This window comes from Electrona antarctica (assembly GCF_951216825.1).
Source record: "Electrona antarctica genome assembly, chromosome: 17".
Lineage (NCBI taxonomy): Eukaryota > Metazoa > Chordata > Actinopteri > Myctophiformes > Myctophidae > Electrona > Electrona antarctica.
Window position 1 is genome coordinate 11704966 of NC_136798.1, and position 19443 is coordinate 11724408.

At 42.3% G+C, this 19443-nt stretch overlaps 1 protein-coding gene across 1 annotated transcript; it reads right to left on the minus strand.

Moving 5' to 3' along the window:
• Window positions 1-569: 569 nt before the first annotated feature.
• On the minus strand, window positions 570-17223 carry LOC306940648 (adenylate cyclase type 8; the record flags this gene model as incomplete). Its single annotated transcript, XM_079525754.1, has 20 exons — window positions 570-785; window positions 1317-1519; window positions 1673-1787; window positions 2074-2169; window positions 2409-2555; window positions 3157-3315; window positions 3945-4026; window positions 4206-4363; window positions 4932-5042; window positions 5462-5663; window positions 5956-6056; window positions 6683-6862; window positions 11373-11601; window positions 11957-12115; window positions 12541-12668; window positions 13564-13675; window positions 14148-14278; window positions 14525-14674; window positions 15215-15952; window positions 17083-17223. 20 exons carry the CDS (start codon window positions 17221-17223, stop codon window positions 570-572), a joined length of 3558 nt encoding a protein of 1185 aa, XP_079381880.1.
• Window positions 17224-19443: the final 2220 nt, after the last annotated feature.

Here is a 19443-nt window from a genome sequence, read left to right on the forward strand (position 1 = left end):
TAGTGGTGACATAGTCGCAGTACATACATGTTGGCCATTGTTATTATTGTATAAAAATGAAACTCAAATATATTCACGGAAACAAGACTCATAGCGTGTAGATAGAGTACATACAGGTTCTATAGTATACTGTGTTCATATAGGAACTGGAGCTCTGAAAATGAGCTGCTGAAGCTCAAGAGGTCCATTAAGTCCAGTCAATGGAAAAAGAGGCATATAAAAGTATAGTTTTAGTTCGGCAATGTAAATCAAACAAGTTTAACTTTGGCAGTCCACTCTCCCTTAATTGTTTCTTTCTTTTTATCTCTCTCTTTTTTTTAGCTGTAAGGAAGCTGTGACGGACACAGAGAGGAATAGTATGAAAACAAGGAAGGAAGCTTCTGATGGGCTTCAATAGCCCAATCGCATCTCTGAACAGGTCTCAGTAATCTCTGAAGCATGTACATGTAGATCCGAACGTGTTTTGAAGTCACTTTTATGTTCACATGAACAATGACAATGTGTCATACCAAAGGAATCCGAGGGGGCAGGTTTCCTGAATCCTGCACCACTGTTTTGTCACATGCCCCTCAGCTCTGAGGAGTGTATGAGGACAGACCGAACCCCCCATTGGCTTCCCTCAGTTTTTCTTTGTTTCGGGCCTGCACCAGACCAAATACAACGCCGGCTAGCGTGTTGCGGCCTCCTGATCGCGTCCCCGTGTGGCCGTTCCTCTCAAGGTTGGCTTTCTTGCTCCGCACGCTGCTGATGAAATATGTACGGACTTTCCCCTGGCGCTCACTCACCTAGGATAACACAAGGTGGTGGTTAGACTGACAGATATGGTACGATTTTCTTGTGTTCACTTCACTTTGGGCTCATGTACATGCAACCCAAACCTATAATCAGAACTTCTGAGAGGATATGAATTTAACACTTTTCAGCACAATATTTAGTGCATCGTTCTATACTGGACAGGCAGGTGACTGGTCTGTTCAACATCATACTGTCTTGATTCTGTGTACAGTATATTCTTGCACAAACTTTAACAGGCTGTCTACAGTATAAACCACTGTCATTTAGATTTCTGATTCTCTATAAATATTTTCTTTCTATTTTACTTGATTAAGGTTTTGTGTGCAAACTGAGAGCAACCAACCAAGTCAAATTCATTGCGTGTGTGAGCGTGTGTGAATGTACTTGCACAATGAATTGATTCTGACCCTGCTAATACTGATATACTACTGTATGCGGACAGATATTGTGAATTCGACATATTTTCTCGACTATAAACCAAAACCTGTATCTATTGGCTGTACAACTTTTGAGCAACTCACCCCTTTGACGAAGATCTCACCACGTAGGTCCAGGACAAATCCCCATTCTGCCAGGACCTTGCGTGTGGCCTCAGGCACCTGGATACGGCCAGTCACCCCTGTGCTGTCCATGCGACTAGCCAGGTTCACGGTTGTCCCCCAGATGTCGTACTGTGGCTTGGTGGCACCGATCACTCCGGCTACCACTGGCCCATGGGCAATGCCTTTTTTCAGTCCGGAGAAGATGTTAATGAGGTTATTAAGAGGCATTTAATTGCTCAAGAATTATAAGAAAATGTGAGTCTTCTCACAGAGCTCTATTGTGTTATGAGATGCAGGTTGGATTTGTAAGTGTAACTGTAGGATTGGCTACTTACCAATACGCAGCTGAAAGTTTTTGGATAATTGCCTATTAATCTCTTTCAAGGTCTCCTGCATGGCCAGTGCAAACAGGACCATCTCACTCAGATGGTTCCACTGATCCATATGCCCCAGCTGCTGTGTGTGTAAGAAAGTGTTTGAATAAGCAAGACTGATGAAGCACCAAACAATGTTACTGGAAAATAGGTCTATTCTATACCATCTGTACAATGCACATACAGTAACTCACTAGCATCAGGTTTCTTATTCCTTTCGTTCATATTGTATTTTTATTTCCATATGTTAAATTATTTATGTTTCTCACCATGTTGTGTTATTGTGAGAACACAGAGACCAATCAAGTCAAGTCAATAAACGGCCACTGATTCTGATTAGTTTCATGTTTGCACTGTCCCACCTGTCTGTCTGGGTCTGCCAGGCCAGATGCTGCCATGTAACAGCCGCCAATGGTTTTGATTTTCTCCACTTCGTGAAAGTATGACTCCTCTAGCAGCTAGTGAGAAGAATGAAAGAAATAAAAAAGTATATAACACACACACACAAAGTATATAACACACACACACACACACACACACACACACACACACACACACACACACACACACACACACACACACACACACACACACACACACACACACACAAACATTCAATACAACTAAAACGTATGGACCAAAGAAATGAACCAATAGGAACCAATAGAGCGCACGCCATTCGCGATCCAACACTCACCTCATCAAAGCCAGCAATGATCTCATTCAACATTCTGAGGCAGTCCACCGCTTCGTGTTTGATCTCCTTTTGTTCTTGGAACTCATTGAACCCAGCGATGGATGCAAACATGACTCCAACTTCATCATAGGACTGAGCGTAAAGTTCCTACAGCAAAGACAGGAAAGCATTGTCTTTACTTTACTTTCATTTTTTGTTTTCTGTGTATGTGCCCTTGAAGCCTTCACGTAATTATCCTTTCGTTTATTGAATTTTCTACTTGGAAAATAATAAAAATGGTAAGTTACAAAATTCAAGCATGTTAGTAAAGTAAATATTGTACGTCAAATGGTTAAAGGGGCATACCACTCATTTTCAACATTTTAATATGTCATTAATATACCTTTGAGCTGTTGTGTGGAAATAATAAAAAAAAGTCCCCCCCATTCTGTGTTTCCTAGAACTGGAGGTCTGAAAAAAATCAGACATCATCAAGATGTTAATGATTTTTTTCAGACCTCCAGTTCTAGGAAACACAGAATGAGGGGACTTTTTTATTATTATTTCCACACAACAGCTCAAAGGTATATTAATAGTAGTAATAGTAAAATGTTGAAAATGAGTGGTATTCCCCTTTAACAGTATGTAGTTCAAAGAACATATTTGAAGGATCCAGGCGAGCACAGCTATCGGTATCTAGAGGTCAAATAAAGGTGAGCTAATATGACGTAGTTTAGGGTACAAAATCATCAAACAGAATTGTCCTTACATTATTATTCATGCTCCTCTGCAGGAAGTGTCGTGCTACGTGTGCAGGCAGGATGTTGTGCAGCAGACACTCGTTGTGTTCCCGGAGCTCCCTCATGTCCTCTACTTCCTGTTGAGCTTGTAGACGCCACAGGAAGTCCAGCCTGGCTGTGGCCTCCCACTGGAGTTTAAGAGGCAGTATATCATTATCACACATACATTTCTTTTAATGACTAGTTAGTATGAGATGCCCCTACCCTCAAAACCCACCTCTTTCAATATCGCTTTCCACAGCTAACTCCACCTCCCACATTCCACTGTTCATATTGATTTTACTACTTAGTCTTAAAAAAGGTTATCTTTGAAAAACAAAGAAGGGTCCCGCACACTGTCAGAAAACTTGCCAAAAATGTTGCTCTTTATTCAACGTTTCGGTCTATTCGACCTTCATCAGGACAGACAATACAGGACACAATAACCACCAAACATGTATAGACCACACTACTTAGTCTTAGCCTTTTCTTAGTGACCCCCCCACCACCACCAATAAAGTTGTCACAACTACCGCTTCTTGACTCGATTACACTCAGATTACACTCAGATTACACTCAGATTACTCTCAGATTGATAAAATGACTAATGTCAAACTATTGCTATTGAGGTACAGTATGGATGTACGCAACATTAATAAACAAAACAAATTTCAAGTACAACAAAACCACAACAAAGCTAAAGTATGCCAAACTCAGTGCCTATTGCCTCAACCGTTTTTTCAAAAAACATAAAAGGAAGAGGAATAGTTTAGGCTACCTGCTGTCCTTTGTAGAACACCGCCACAAGAAACATGGCCATGACAAGAATGGAGATTCCTTTTCTCCTCAGATAATGAGACCTGTGTACAGTATGTGATTAAATAGATGTTCAGAATCAGAACAATAGCAAAGAACAAACAAAAGAAATAACTCATTACTCACCATACACAAATGATGAGTATAACAGTGTATGTGTGCTGGAGCGCTCGTGTGGACGTGTGTGTATTTAAAGTATACAGAATAGATAGACAGTACAGACCTGTGCAGCGTGTCGTGGCTCAGTGTGTAGAAGGCCAGGTGGATGAGGTAGGAATAGACAACCACCACCATCAGCAGCACCACCAGCTTCAGCAGAGAGCTGAGGCGCAGGAACACTGCACATGTCACCATGGCGATCACCACGCTCAACACAAAGAACTACACCAAGGGGGGCAGGCACAGAACAGCCCATGAGCGGGTTTATTGAAGAATATTGACATAACAATGACTATATCAGCTATAGCCAGTGTAAATGTTGTAAAAAAACAACAACACACACCCGTGTGAAGTGAGGGGCGCTCTTATCATCGTACATCATCCAATAAAAAAATACTTCCTCATGAATTAACTTATGTTAACTTAAAAGAAAATATTCAACGTATTTAATGTTAAAAAAAATATATGTAATGTATATATAATATATAAGCCCAGAGCTGAATTAAAACGATGCACTGTTTAGAAAAGTTGATTTGCTCGTCCATATATGACGTAAATTATCCTTTCATTGTCAATGGTATTTAATGTTTGTGTTCCGAAAAATCCGATTTGTTTAGACACATATGACGATTCATTGTCAATGGCAAATGACACGTGTTGTGACGAAAAGCTGTATATAGGAGGGGCTAGCGCCCCTCAAAAAAAAAGTTGTGTTATATATGGCCTTGAAGACTGGACTAACTACACACTCACTGACTGATCCAAATTCAGTCCAGTCACTGTTCCTTACCTCAGGGTATGTGCAGGCTGTGAGGGGCCTTTGGTTTGGTGATGAATCTGTAATGAGCCTGTCCTTAACGTCAGGCACTCCTGTGTCAGAGTCCATAAGAATGCACCACAGCTGGACCCAGTCCACAAAACGTCACATGTACAAAGTTGTAGATGATTAGTACATTTGTGATATTAACTTTCCGTCTGGAAATCCGGGACTACAGGGATGAGTTTATTAGTGGCAGAGGGGAAATGGCTGTAGTTTCTCTGGCTCAATAATACAGAGAGTGCTGACAGACTTAGCACCAGGTATTGGTCAGAGTTACGCCTATTGATAAAGACATGAAGATATGATTAGAAAACAGTGGAGCAATTCTTGATGTGTAGACTAGAGGGTCATAAAGCATATTAATTAATTTCACCTCTCCCGAGTAGGCTGCCCCTAGAATAGATTAGATCTAGATTAGAACTACAGTAGGCGACCGGCTGCCTCAGATAATATAACACTGGCAAGGACAACCTCCACTACTGAGCTTTTGCATCTCTCACCGTGTCGGCGGAGGCCAGGCCAAAATTGAGGGCGATGGCAGTTAGGGTGAGGAGGTTGCGAGCACTGTTGTTCTCATGGATCCAGCAGCATAAGTGCTGCAGCACCAGAGGCATGTTATGGAACTCCTCGGCCAAGGCCAGAAGTAACAGTATCATGTAGGCGAGCAGGAAGATGGAAAATTGGACCACCACCGGGTATGGCCTGGCAGAGAAAAGACAAGGTGGTAAAGTTGTTGCAAAATGAAGATGTGAATTGAAAGAGCAATTGAGAAAAGGAGAAACGAAGAAAGAAAGAAAATAAAGAAAAAAGGAAAAAAAAATATATATGAAGAAATGTATGTTTTTTAAATTAAAATAACATTTGTGTTTTCCAGGGAAATCCCTTTCTCTGCTGGTCCACTATCACCACCCATCTGACATACTGTGCACATGCATGGCAAGGTATTGTAATCTAACCCCAGTTCTATCTGTGTGTGCAAAGAAGTCTTTTCTACCTGGGGGCAGGAATGACGGCCTGGGCAGCCATGAGGAAGAGGATCATGATGAAGGAGCAGACCAGGTTGGAGTTGAACATCTCATCTCTCAATTGGGAGAACTGGGACAACAAAAGGAAGATATATGTGATGTTGTGATGTGCATTGCAACAAGCAATGGTTCTCAATGTAGGCACCCTCTTCAGGGTTCCTTGAGGGGGTTCCAAATGGACCCTTACAGGTCTGTCACTCTGAGAGTGTGTAAATGGAACCAAATGGACCCTTACAGGTCAATTTGCTTCCATTTGTACATTCTCAAAGTTATCCGAGTACTTAAAATTAACGTTTGAGAACCACTGGTCTAATAGTATACCCAATCTACTCTAATCATAATGAATACCAAACGAGTCGCCCCTTTACCAACTCGCCCCGGGCGTACATCCGGCGGAACTGCACGGCCTGGTATTCCTAACGTAACCTAAGTAAATTATGCTTAAACGGTTAAACCTAACCTTATTCCTAACCTTAACCTCAGTAAAACTATGCCTAAACCTAACCCTGTACCTAAACTTAACCCCAGTAAAACTATGCCTAACCCTGAAATTAATTCTAACCTTATTCTCAGTAAAACAAAATAAAGAATACAAGAACCGCCACACCGGGCGGTCGGCGTGAGGTCGGCGGAGAAATCGAGGGGCGAGATGGTTTTGGTGGCGACCGTACCTGAAAACTAGTTCTCTCATCTCACCTTGGTCTCAAGGTGTGTGTCCTTGAACACCAGTGTCACAGCAGTGATGTGCTCCCTGTGCATGCGCTGACTGCTGCGCACCTTAATAGCAAGCTCAATACGCTTGTTAATCTCCTTGGAGGTGGACTGCCGTTCGTTCGGTAGCTGTGGCATGGAGCCATTAGTAAAGGAGGCCAGTATCTGTGAGTATAGATAACAGGAGGTTTGGTTAAATGGGTCAGGGGCGCATAATGTAAGCATTAACCACATGAACCCTGGCGGCGCTATTCTGGGGCAAACATTCAGTGAAAATACATCTACAAGCAACAAAGTATACATGGTTCAAGGTGATAAAACCTTCATGTTAGGATTATACTGAACTGTGGTCTAACAGTGTAATTACTGCATGTTCCTCATGTAAAGGTGTTTTCAAACGTTTTCCTACTTAGTCGTGTTTACATTACATATCACACACACAATATGCACTTCTGAAAATTGAGTATATATATTTTTGGAAATCAATGAATCGTCACAAAGAATTTCTACTTTGATTAACCCTTGCAGACTTAGGAATTCACGGTGCCACAGAAACACAGAGTGGTACAACGTACTTCACAGTCCACTAACACCAAGGGTGCCCACACTTCTTGGACCACCAAAAAAACTATTAAACCATTGCTGAAAATAGTTTAAATACAGTATGTATGTGAGGGGGCTTTGGAATACCGGAGCTGCAGGCGTTACATATAAAACATATAAAACCTAGGTGTTTGTAAAGACGATTTTAAACTAGTTATGGTAACAACTGATGAGGTAATTAAGAAACTGAGTGCCCTCCAACCCCACAAGGCCACAGGCCATGACAATATTCCCTCCAAATTTCTCAGAGACTCAGCCATCTCTATAGCTCCAATCATCACCCACATAGTAAACCTCTCCATCAAACAGGGACAGGTCCCCCAAGATTTCAAACTGGCCAAAGTAACCCCCTTGCACAAGAAAGGGAGTAAATTAGACCCCGGCAACTACCGCCTATTTCTATTCTAAGCTCCATCTCGAAAGTGATGGAAAAAATAGTCTATGAACAGGTTGAAAAGTATCTTGCCACTAATAAATTAATGTACGAGTTCCAATCTGGCTTCAGAACGTCCCACTCCACTGACACATGCCTTCTCTATTTGAGCGACCACATCAAACATGAGGTGGATGCTGGCAAATACTGCGGCATGGTCATGCTGGAGCTCCAAAAGGCTTTTGACACAGTGAACCACTCCATACTGGTTAACAAGCTAAAAACAATTGGTTTCGATAGCACATCAGTGAGCTGGATGCAATCCTACCTGGAGGGGAGAGAACAGATGGTGGAGGTGAATGGAACACTGTCCCCCCCCCCTCCCAGTGAGCTGTGGCGTTCCACAAGGGAGCATACTAGGGCCTTTACTGTTCCTAATATATGTTAACGACATGACTTCAGCTTGTGACTGCAACTTGTTCCTGTTCGCAGATGACTCGGCACTGCTAGTCTCGGACAGGAACAAACTGCAGGTTGAAAAGGCCCTCAGCTCGGAACTCGGTAGAATCTGCACCTGGCTCGCTGATAACAAACTATTTTTACACCTGGGAAAAACAGAATCCATTCTCTTTGGCTCTAATAGTAATCTCAGCAAGGCAAATGGCTTCTTGGTTAGAGTGGGTGACAATGTTATCACACGTAAAGATGAAATTACCTACCTAGGTTCCACCCTGGAGGCTAATCTTTCCGGTGATAAAATGGCCACCAACGTAATCAAAAAGGTCAACCATAGAACAAGATTCCTTTACAGGATCTCCTCACTGGTCGACAAAAACACCTTGAAGACCTTAACAGGAGCCCTTGTACAGGGTTTCTTTGACTATGCATGCACCTCCTGGTACCACAGCACCTCAAAGGCCCTTAAAACCAGGCTCCAGACTTCCCAAAACAAACTGGTCAGGCTCCTATTTGACCTCGCCCCCCGAACCCACCTCACCCCTGCCCACTTCGACAGGCTGGAATGGCTTAGGGTCGACGACAGAGTACAGCATCTTGCAATGGGTCTGGTCCACAAGATTCGATACACCACCAAGATACCCATGTACCTGTCTAGATACTTCCTTAATGTTAACGAAGTCCACACCCACAACACCAGAGGGAGTGCAACGAACCATGTACAACCCAGATTCGGCACAAACAAGGGACTAAATTCTTTTCGCTCCTATGCCACCAAAATGTGGAACGCCCTACCAACAGTCATTAAGACATGCGAATCCCTTGACTCCTTCAAAACCGCTCTCAAAGGGCACCTACGGACGGCTGCAATTCGAAACTGGCCCCTGTAAAATCGGAATCCCTCAAACACGGACGCAAGGACAACACAAGAGACGGTCGCGGCCACACAGCCAACTCAAGGTATGGCCACTGAGCCGACTTGGGGACCCAACGCAAGGACAACACAAGAGACGGTCACGGCCACACAGCCAACTCAAGGTACGGCCACTGAGCCAACTTGGGGACCCAACACAAGGACAACACAAGAGATGGTCACGGCCACACAGCCAACTCAAGGTACGGCCACGGAGCCGACTTGGGGACCCAACGCAGCTCCTCCAAGGAAAACAAAGAAATGAACGGAGCTGAACGTGAATCCCCCCCACCGCCCACCCCTTTTTTCCCCTCACTGTATATGTTTCTTTTCCCTTTTTACCTCCTTTATGATGAATTCCTGTTCTGTCCTTTGTCTATATAGAAGTGTCTATTTGTACGTCTCTAAATGTTTTTGATGAATTGAACATTGTGGACCCTATTGGAAACAAGTGTAATGCTTAATTGGGTCGTCCACTCACAGTTAACAGCCTTTGTATTGAGTTTGTGCTTGAAATGTACTGTAATTCTGCAAACTGTTAATACATTTTTCAATCAATCAATCAATCAAACAAACAAATGCACTTGGAATGCGAAATAGAGCGGGAGAAATGGAATAGGTAGGCCTGGGGTTTGTTGTATTCATTTGTAATGCTACCAATGTTTTTGTACACAACACTCTTGAAAACAAAATAGGCCTATTGCATTGTGGGTTTGAGCTGACCCTTTTGATGTCAATCAATCAAGTCACCTTAATTCAAGTGGCAGATGCCACTATTTCAATTAAATATTCCTTAGGCACCTGTCATGTGATCTACCTTCACAGCATCTACTGGTATGTAGGCCTTTCACTAGACCTCCTAGCCACTAAGATGACCACAGGCCCACCACTTAAAGACCACATGTTAGGGTGCCCAAATCTGAAGTTAGGTGGTCAAATTACCTGAAACTGAAGCAATTCAGTAAAGGTCAACGCTTCCTCATGGGGTCATTTTAGGGCCTAGGACCTCCAGTAAAGGGTAAAATACTCTTCTCGGTTGTGGGAACAACATATCCAATGATGAGGACCCCAGGCCCAAAGATGTCCCCCTGGCAACTGTTTCAACTTTGGGTCAGCCTACATGTAAAAGTGCCCAAAGTTGAAAGAAGGTTGTCAAATGAACTGAAACTGAAGCAATGGTGTAATTATGCCCAAATCTGAAGTTAGGTGGTCAAATGAACTGAAACTGAAGCAATTCAGTAAAGGTCAACGCTTCCTCATGGGGTCATTTTAGGGCCTAGGACCTCCAGTAAAGGGTAAAATACTCTTCTTGGTTGTGGGAACAACATATCCAACGATGAGGACCCCATGCCCAAAGATGTCCCCCTTGCAACTGTTTCAACTTTGCCTACATGTAAAAGTGCCCAAAGTTGAAGGGCAGAGCTTCAACTTCAGCTACCCAGTACCCAAGGTTGAAGCCCTTCAACTTTGGGCAGATCTACAAGCTCGTAGTGCGGCACCGAGTGCCACGCTACGAGCTTGTAGATCTGCTATTTTTCAGTGGGGTACATTTAATCACTGGTCCTGGGTCAATTCAAGGGCCTACCACTCCACTCTCTTGATATGTTGTTCCCCAACTCTTGGAGAGTATTTAGGCCTTTTACTGGAGGTCCCAGCCCCTAAAATGACCCCAGGAGGAAGTGTTGGCCTTTACTGAATTGCTTCAGTTTGAGTTCATTTGAGCACCTAAATTCAGATTTGGGCACCGTAGCATGTGGTTTTTAAGTGGTGGGCCTCGGGTCATCCTAGGGGCTAGAACAGGGGTGCCCACACATTTATGACGTGAGATCTACTTTCAAAATAACCAGCTCAACAAGATCTACCCACTGAAAAAATAAGTGTACCATTGCTGAAAATAGTTTAAATATATAATGTACCTGGGGGGGCTTTGGAATAGGGAGAAAATATGACAGGCAGTTTTCTGTCATATTTCCTCCCCGTATTTAACTTAAACGCCCAATGTATTCTCAATGGCAATAGCACAAACTTTGGCATGTTACTAGTCCTACATACTACACCTAGAAACCCCATTCAAACCTATTTAGGTTCATCTTACGGTGGACATGTTTGCCTGAAAAGAAATCTTTGAAATGTTTCATAGTTTTAGAAATATAGTGCTTTCAAATTTGAGAAATTTATAATGGGGCTCAATGGCAGCTCTATGGCACGTCAAAAAAATACTTTCACCTAGAAACTCTATTCACACATTTTATAATTCAGCTTACTGTGGAGACACATGCTGGAACTTTTTACTTTGAAATGATTTGTAGTTTCTGAGTTATTTAACTTACACAGTTCATATCAATGGTGTTACTTGATGGGAAATCTGGGTTCCAGGTACGGATGATTCTTTTAGGGGGCGAAACATGATGGTCAATGTTCCCCTCCTCCAGGGGGCAGATGAGGAAGGTGTCAATCTTGTGTTTCCGTAAAAACTCGCTCCTATCACTGCCACGAACGTCCTCAGTCTTATAGAGGCCTTGCAGGCAGTCCCGCGTGGCCCTGGAGATGTGTATCCGCCTGGATGGCACAGAGGGAGCTTTTTGTTGATACCCGACAGGTCAGCATATGCAGGTGACACGACACATGACAGGCAGTCTCTCAAAAAAACACGTACTACATGCACACTACACGCATACACAATACACGAGCATACTCTATTATCCAAAGTGATTTAAAAATTGCAGCATGAACTATAGTGACAGTGCACAAACACAGTATAAGCAGTCAAGCAAATAAGTGCCAGCAAAACAATTGCTACAACTAAGATAGCAGGTGCCAAACACAGCCTATGTCTAATAATATACTAACCCAGATATAGAACCCACTTTCAGAACCACTGGAGAGACGGATGGTCTACTAGCAGTGCACTTACCCTGGTATGCCCCCTGCCTCCAGCATGTTGGCGATGCCTACATCCCAGGACCAGACATCAAACTGCCACTTCTGGAGACCCAGCACCCCGCACAGGACCGAGCCTGAGTGAATTCCAATCCGCATGTCCATGTCGTAGTGCAACTGCTTTCTCACATATCTAATTACGCCAGAAAATCCAAATTAACAACTGTCCACAGGACTGTTGGCCTTCCGACATCCAAACTTTCTGAATTTTTATATGAACAACAAAGCCATCACAATGATCACACGTCTAGCACTCACCATAGCAAATTATAGTGATCATCCCCTCAACCGTCACTTTACAATATTTGGACAAAGATGAAAAACGCTCTGGATTAAGAGCCTAAATGCCTAAATTGTAAATTAAAATTGTCTTTATGATGAATTGTACCAGTATATTGTTCTTATATGTTTGATGTTTATAGGCTGTGAAACTCTGGGACAATAGAGGATAATCTAACATTGAGAAGGGAAAAAAGTACAGTTTGTGGATTCATAAATATTCATAAATGCCCAATATCATTCCAATATGGCTGCCACCGCTCCAGCAGATGGACTAACCGTATGGTGCTAATCATATCCAGACCCATCTCAACACAGTAGCGTGCATGTGCTTGCTGCGGCTCAGGGACTCCTGACACACAATAGTAACAGTCTCCTAGTATCTTTATCCGCAGACAGTTGTGTTCCTGTGAGGAGAAAGAGAAGAGGGAGCACTAGAAACACTGTTCAGCTGAAAAGAGATAAGGCAAATGCACACAATATGAAACTAATAGCCATGAGAAATTACAGTATATTATAAACTTATCATTTATGGTGTGGACACAGTGAGTTCATACAGTTAGAGATGCATATTTAGTGATGATTTAAGAAGCAAGGGCAGAAATAATCTCTAATGTCTAGATGGGTGCACACAGTGAAATCCTGATGGTCCATAATTGTCTATTTCTAATGAACATTTATTTAACCAGGTAGACCTGGAGATAAAATCTCTTTTACAAGAGGGACCTATAGGCCTATACAGTATACCAGTAACATTATATTACACATATGTTAGAACTAACAACTGTCTTTTTGCAAGGCATGTATTAACAATAATTCTTTCACAAATTGTGGTACGGTAACAACACTCGAAAATGGGATCTATCTAGGAATTCCCCTATACTTGTCTTGGGTCAGAATGTATACAGTATTGCCATGTACAACATGTACTGTACCTGTTTAACTCGATGATTGAATACACAAGACCACAATGGAAACAAGCCCTTAGGTCTCTTTGTATTATGCTTTTAGCACTATGTATAATCGTACCACTGTACGTTTTGCAAACTGTTGATAGTATTCAATAAAGCAATAAATCAACAATCTTATTAATAAAGTATTAAAACCGACAATATGTAAGTACTATGTAAGTATATATTGTAAGAATATGATTTTCTTTACTGCCAGTAATGAAAATCATATTCTTACAATTATATACTTACAGTTATTTACTGCTAAACAAAGTTTGGGGGTGAAATCTATGGCAGAAACAGTATATGTTATATTTCAACTGATATCCCATGAAATTGTACATGCTGTCACCTCTGCCAAGCGGTCAAAGCGTCCAAAGAGTTCATTAAGGGTTTGAACTAGCTCCTGGGCCGACATGTTCATAGACAGCAGAGTAAAGCCTTTGATGTCGGCAAAAAGTATACTATAAAAAAGAAGAAATGAGAAGTAAACAGTTAACCAGTTAACCAGTTAAACAGTTAAACAGTTAACAAGTAAAGTAAAGTAAAGTAAAGTAAAGTAAAGTAAAGTAAAGTAAAGTAAAGTAAAGTAAAGTAAAGTAAACAATGTTGGACACAGTATCGCTAATGGTCATACTGTCATACTAGATAAACAATCATTAAACGTCTATAATGCATTATAATCACATTAAGTATGCATTATAATGTATGCACTAATAACTAAGGCTTGATAACACTTGTTTTAAATGTTTATAATTATGCACAACAACAACATAACAACAAAGTTTATGAAGTATTATAAGTGCTGGTCATAATGCTGCATTTTGCTACAGTCACATCCCCACTAAGCTCTAATAAGCCTGAAAAGATTGTTTTTCCAACTCATTATTTCAAAACGTATGCTATGCAGTGCTCTGTGTGAGTGCATGCGTGTACCTGACATTCTTGTACTCTTGAATATAAATCTTGTGAAACGCTTGGGGACTGAGTTCATCATCCAAAGAGCTCATGTCAGCGATCATCTCCAAGGCAACAAAGCGAGGCAGGATAGACAGCACCAGCCGTTCCTGCTCAGAGACACAACAGGCTCTCATTAAAGACACTTACCGGTAGGTACAATACATATGATGATCACAGAAAGACATAACCAAATTCAGCATGAAACTTGGACAGTGGACACAGACAATTTGCAGCCCACACAGATAATGACACACACTGAAATTTTGATGAAGTATGACTTGAATTTGAAGTAGTTCATTTGAAAGCAACGCATGAACACACACACACACACACACACACACACACACACACACCTGTCTCTGGTTCTCTTGCTCCAGCTTGAGGCGTCCCTCGATGCAGCGCCGCGTCTCCAGGAACGCCTGCCTCTGGGCACGGTCAGTCAGGTAATGAATGAACAGGCCTGCTGTGTTCATACCCAGGTATAGCAGTCCTTTGGCAAACACCTGTAGCAATCATGACTTCAAGTTAAAGTTAAAGTCCTACTATTTGTCACATACAGTACATTGCTGTATGCAAGATTTGTTCTCCGCATTTGCCCCATCTCTTGGAGCAGTGAGCCACAGCCGTGCCGTGCTCGGGAATCATTTGTAGTTGATCTAACCCCCAATCCAACCCTTGATGCTGAGTGCCAAGCAGGGAGGCATTGATGGATCCCATTTTCACAGCCTTTGGTATGACCCAGCTGGGGATCGAACTCTGACCTCCCAGTTTCTGGGCGGACACTCTAACCACAAGGCCACTGAGCTGGCACCGAGCTTATACATTCATTCACTTCCAGTCACCGGAAAAAAGGTCGTGAAAATCTTCTGTGACATATGAACTGCACAGTGAGGTTTACCCAACATTGACAAAATTATTCTTTGTTTGTGGAGGAAATGCAAACAAACTAAAAATATAAAAATGAACCCACTGATAGGGAAATTGTGTATGCTTGATATTATGGTCAAAGCTGTGAAAAGACATCACAGTTTTGGTTCTCTCACCTTCCTCAACAGCACAGCATCATGGTAGTGCCGCAGCATCTCCAGCGTAAGGTGTAGCACTGAGGTGAGGGAGCCCGCGCACATGGCCCAGAGCAGGGGCAACGGGAGCAGTGTGTACGTGGCGAACAACGAGAACAGCACATACCACGACGGATCCTTCTCCAGCCCGTATGCCAGCCCGCCAAGCACCTGCGTGGTCTGAGACAGCCAGCTGACCAGGCCAGCATAACGAAGCCAGCGAGGGGAGTCTCTGCAGATCAATACGAAGACACAAACTGCTAGTGATAATGCCATGAAGATGCCTGTCAACCAGCCATGCAGGGTGTCCGTGGCTGCATCAGGAGCCACGACCAGGTACAACACCAGTATGTGTAGCTTAGCAACGGCGTCAATCACATTGGTGATGGCTAGCGAGGTGTGACGTTGGTGACAGGAATGTTTCTGGTACAGTTTCTCCAGGTCACGAGACTTAAAGGTGTGTCTCAGCGTGGGCATGTAGACGCCATGCACAGTTTGACCCCAGCGGACGAAAAAGTCTGCATCAGTAACGTAGTCACTTAGGCCCTCAACACTGCTGCGTGTGCTGCTGGTGGAACTTCGATCGTTTATGGGGTGGATGCGAGTAGAGGAGGACCGCCGCTTGGTGAACCCACGTGAGGCCTTGTTGCGTATTTCCTTGTTGATCTCCTCAATGTAGGCATCCGTCACAAACATTTTACGTGCTGGCTCCACACCCGCCTGTCAAAGCAAGACAGAAGAATGAATGTACTCACATGCATCGTAACATCATTCTCTGTTCCCTTTCTTTTTTTTTATATATAATTTTTATCCCACGATTTTGTAACCCATTTTTCACCCCTGTGTCAATTATCTAATGTGATCCTGGGCTCTACACACCCTCCGCCAACCTAGTTCCCATATATGGGGGACATGGGGAGAGCAACGGACTTGAACTCATGCTTCCTTCATGCCTGAGTGTCCAAGTTGCTCCTTTACACCTGACAGGGGGGAGTTTCCCTGGTTGGACGTAGCACGTGGAAGGAACACCCTTTCTGAACTCATTGCAGCTCATTTATTATTATTAGAAGCAAAAGCAACACAATCCTTAGGTTAAGTTCAACTTAACACAAGTTTTCAGCCATTTTGCCATGTGATCAAGATGAATGTTGATTTCTCAGATCCCATTCCAAGTAGCTATGACCAAAGTTTGCGGACACTGCTCCTGCCCTGCCTATAGGCAACCAGCTGGCCTGGCGAAGAGTTTGATCAGATTTTCCTCCTAGGACTAACTCGTTAAAAGTACGACTACTGTAATGGCAAAACAAATACATTAATATATCACAGTAAATTCAAAATGGCTGACTTTCTGTTGGGATAATGTTATGGATTTATTTGTGCAAAGAACAATAATAATTACAATAGTTACAATACTTTAGATATAGAACTTTAATTAGGGTCCTAGCACTGGTCCAGTGCTAGGACCCTCTCTAATTAAAGTTCCATTTAAAGTCCATAGCCTCGCAGAATGCATCTCTTATAGAGCGTCGCAGTCCCGCCTCCTACCCTGGACCAGGGTAGGAGGCTCTATAGCCTGCAGTCATAAAGATGACATAGTAGTTGTTGACCTAAATATTCTGGAATTGAGGTCTTTGCTCTACTGGCAGCATGCTCAAAAAGAATGCCGCTTAACGTCAGACAGACTGTCACACACACACACATACTACACATGCACATACTGTACAAGGGCAAATGCATGGATCTCCTAACAGATAGATGTGAAAAATGTAAGAGCACCATTCTTCGTAACCCTTGTTCACTGAAGCTCCAGAAAATTGAGATGTGTGAGGTCTTGACTAATGTTTATTCACCTGCACATCCAGCTCCTTCTGGATGATGATGTGTTTAACAGCATTTTGCCACATCATTTTCTTGCGTCGCAGCCCAGGGGAGAGGGGTTGCATGAGGCAGGAGGGCTCACGCAACTCCATAGGACTGGCAAAAGTCACCATGACGATGACCTTACTTGATCTTTGCTTGTTTCAGCCCACGAGAGGACAGGAACGGGAATACAGCAGGGCCACATTCCCTGTGGTGGTTGAAGAGAGATGATGACGTTAGAGGTAGTACATTTCAGTGAGGTTTTTTTTTTACATTTCAATGGGTCAGACCATAAACAGATGACAGCGGTCTTTTGAAGACAGCTGGCCTTGAGGTGATGTCTACTGATTTGGTTACATCGATGTATAAATTATAAGCAGAGTTACAACAACTGCTGTCTATACAACAACAACAATATTATTATTATTACAAACGTTGATCTCAGAATAGATGATCTCCTAACACTACCATGCTGCTATATTATTAGCAAGGTCTGCTAATAAATAACCGTCATGATTACTACCATAATTTCAAGGTGCACTTCCACCTACACATTGTTCTTTTTGCTCTCTACCAAGATGATTGATTACCGTATGGTATGCTATAAACCATTATGCAAGTATTAACAAAGAAGCCAAGTCGTTTTCATTTACACACTGAGCTACATCGGGCCTCTCGTTTCACAGTCACAAATAAAAAGATAATTCCCAAATTATTCGTCCAGTGCAAGGAAATGTGTTAGGGTCATATGATCAATACGGTATATGTTTTAGAGGAGGCTACAGAAATACAATATTCCCCAAAGACTATAAAAAAAAAATATATATTTTTTAGCTTCTCAGCATAAATTTACACCAGGCATAAAAGAGTGCATGAAAGTATTTTGTGCAAGCATTCTACATATTGCAGTTCTTTTCAAATTATTAGTTATTATCTTATAATATGATGTTTCTATTATCAAAACAAACACCTTTTTTCCATTATGATCTCTCTATAGTGTTTAGTGGGCATTACCTATACCTATAATAAACAAACAGGCCACGGCCATTCCCCAATTAAGAGAAAATATAAGAGAAATTCAAGATAATGTTGCTGATACTAGATACTGTAGGTGCAGTATAGAGAGACAGGAAACCAAGATCAGGGAGTGAAGGACGACATTCTTGCAACCCACAAGAAGTACGACAGTACGTGGTCAGTGCACGGCCACATGGTACCCTGAAAGAACCTTTTATATAATATGTGATACATTATCTCTGTTCAAATATTGTGGCGCAGTTCCCACGTGTTGGACAATGTACAACACAAGCTGCTGGTTGACAGACTACCCTACCTAGTCTGTTGCCATATTTAGACATGAGCTGGTTAAAGCCCAGGGATAAACTCCTCATGGCTTGCACTTAAACATGGAGTCACAACTCAACATAGATCTATAGCAGGCAGACTGGATATTATAGGATGTTTGAGGACATGGTTTGCAGGTCAATTGTTAGCAATGAAGACTGAATTAAATTAATTGAATTATCTCCCAACCTATAACTATAGTAGTGAATGTTAGGATGATAGGAATAGTCTTACAGAGTTGCATGTGCTTGTGAAGCTCTCTCAAGTTTATTTCTATGGCAAGATCAGTAGATTACACATCCATTACAGCCATGGAGAGTAAACATAATTGCAGTCTCATCAAGTAATAAACACTTTTATTTCCTACAATGAATAATGAATTCTTTATAACTAAAATATACTATATACTATTATGCAGAATGCAGATTACGCAGATCATTTACTTCTCCCGATTGTACACACAGGTACTAAACTGCCTCTGAACTGAAAACACTGACCTGCATTGACTAGCACACTGTAACTCCCGTCCTCACTTGTCCCGTCCTCACTTGCCATAGCAGATCAAGCTGGGTACTCTTAAACACCTCATAATCCACCTTTGCTTGTTTCTGGCACAATCTCTGCGGTGACGTCCAACAGTTATGAAAAACTAAATAGAATAAAACAAAACAAAAACATGTCCAGGAAATATGTATTAAGTTGCTCTGGCAGGGCTATGGCTCACCACCAGCATGGAGATAGGATTGGTACAGGGCAAAGCTTCAAGAGTGATTCAAAGAGGATTACTTAGTCAGCAACCATAGCCATTGTGCCTATGTGCCATTGTGCCTATCTTTGGATCTAATAGTAATCTCAGCAAGGCAAATGGCTTCTTGGTTAGAGTGGGTGACAATGTTATCACACGTAAAGATGAAATTACCTACCTAGGTTCCATCCTGGAGGCTAATCTTTCCGGTGATAAAATGGCCACCAACGTAATAAAAAAAGTCAACCAAAGAACAAGATTC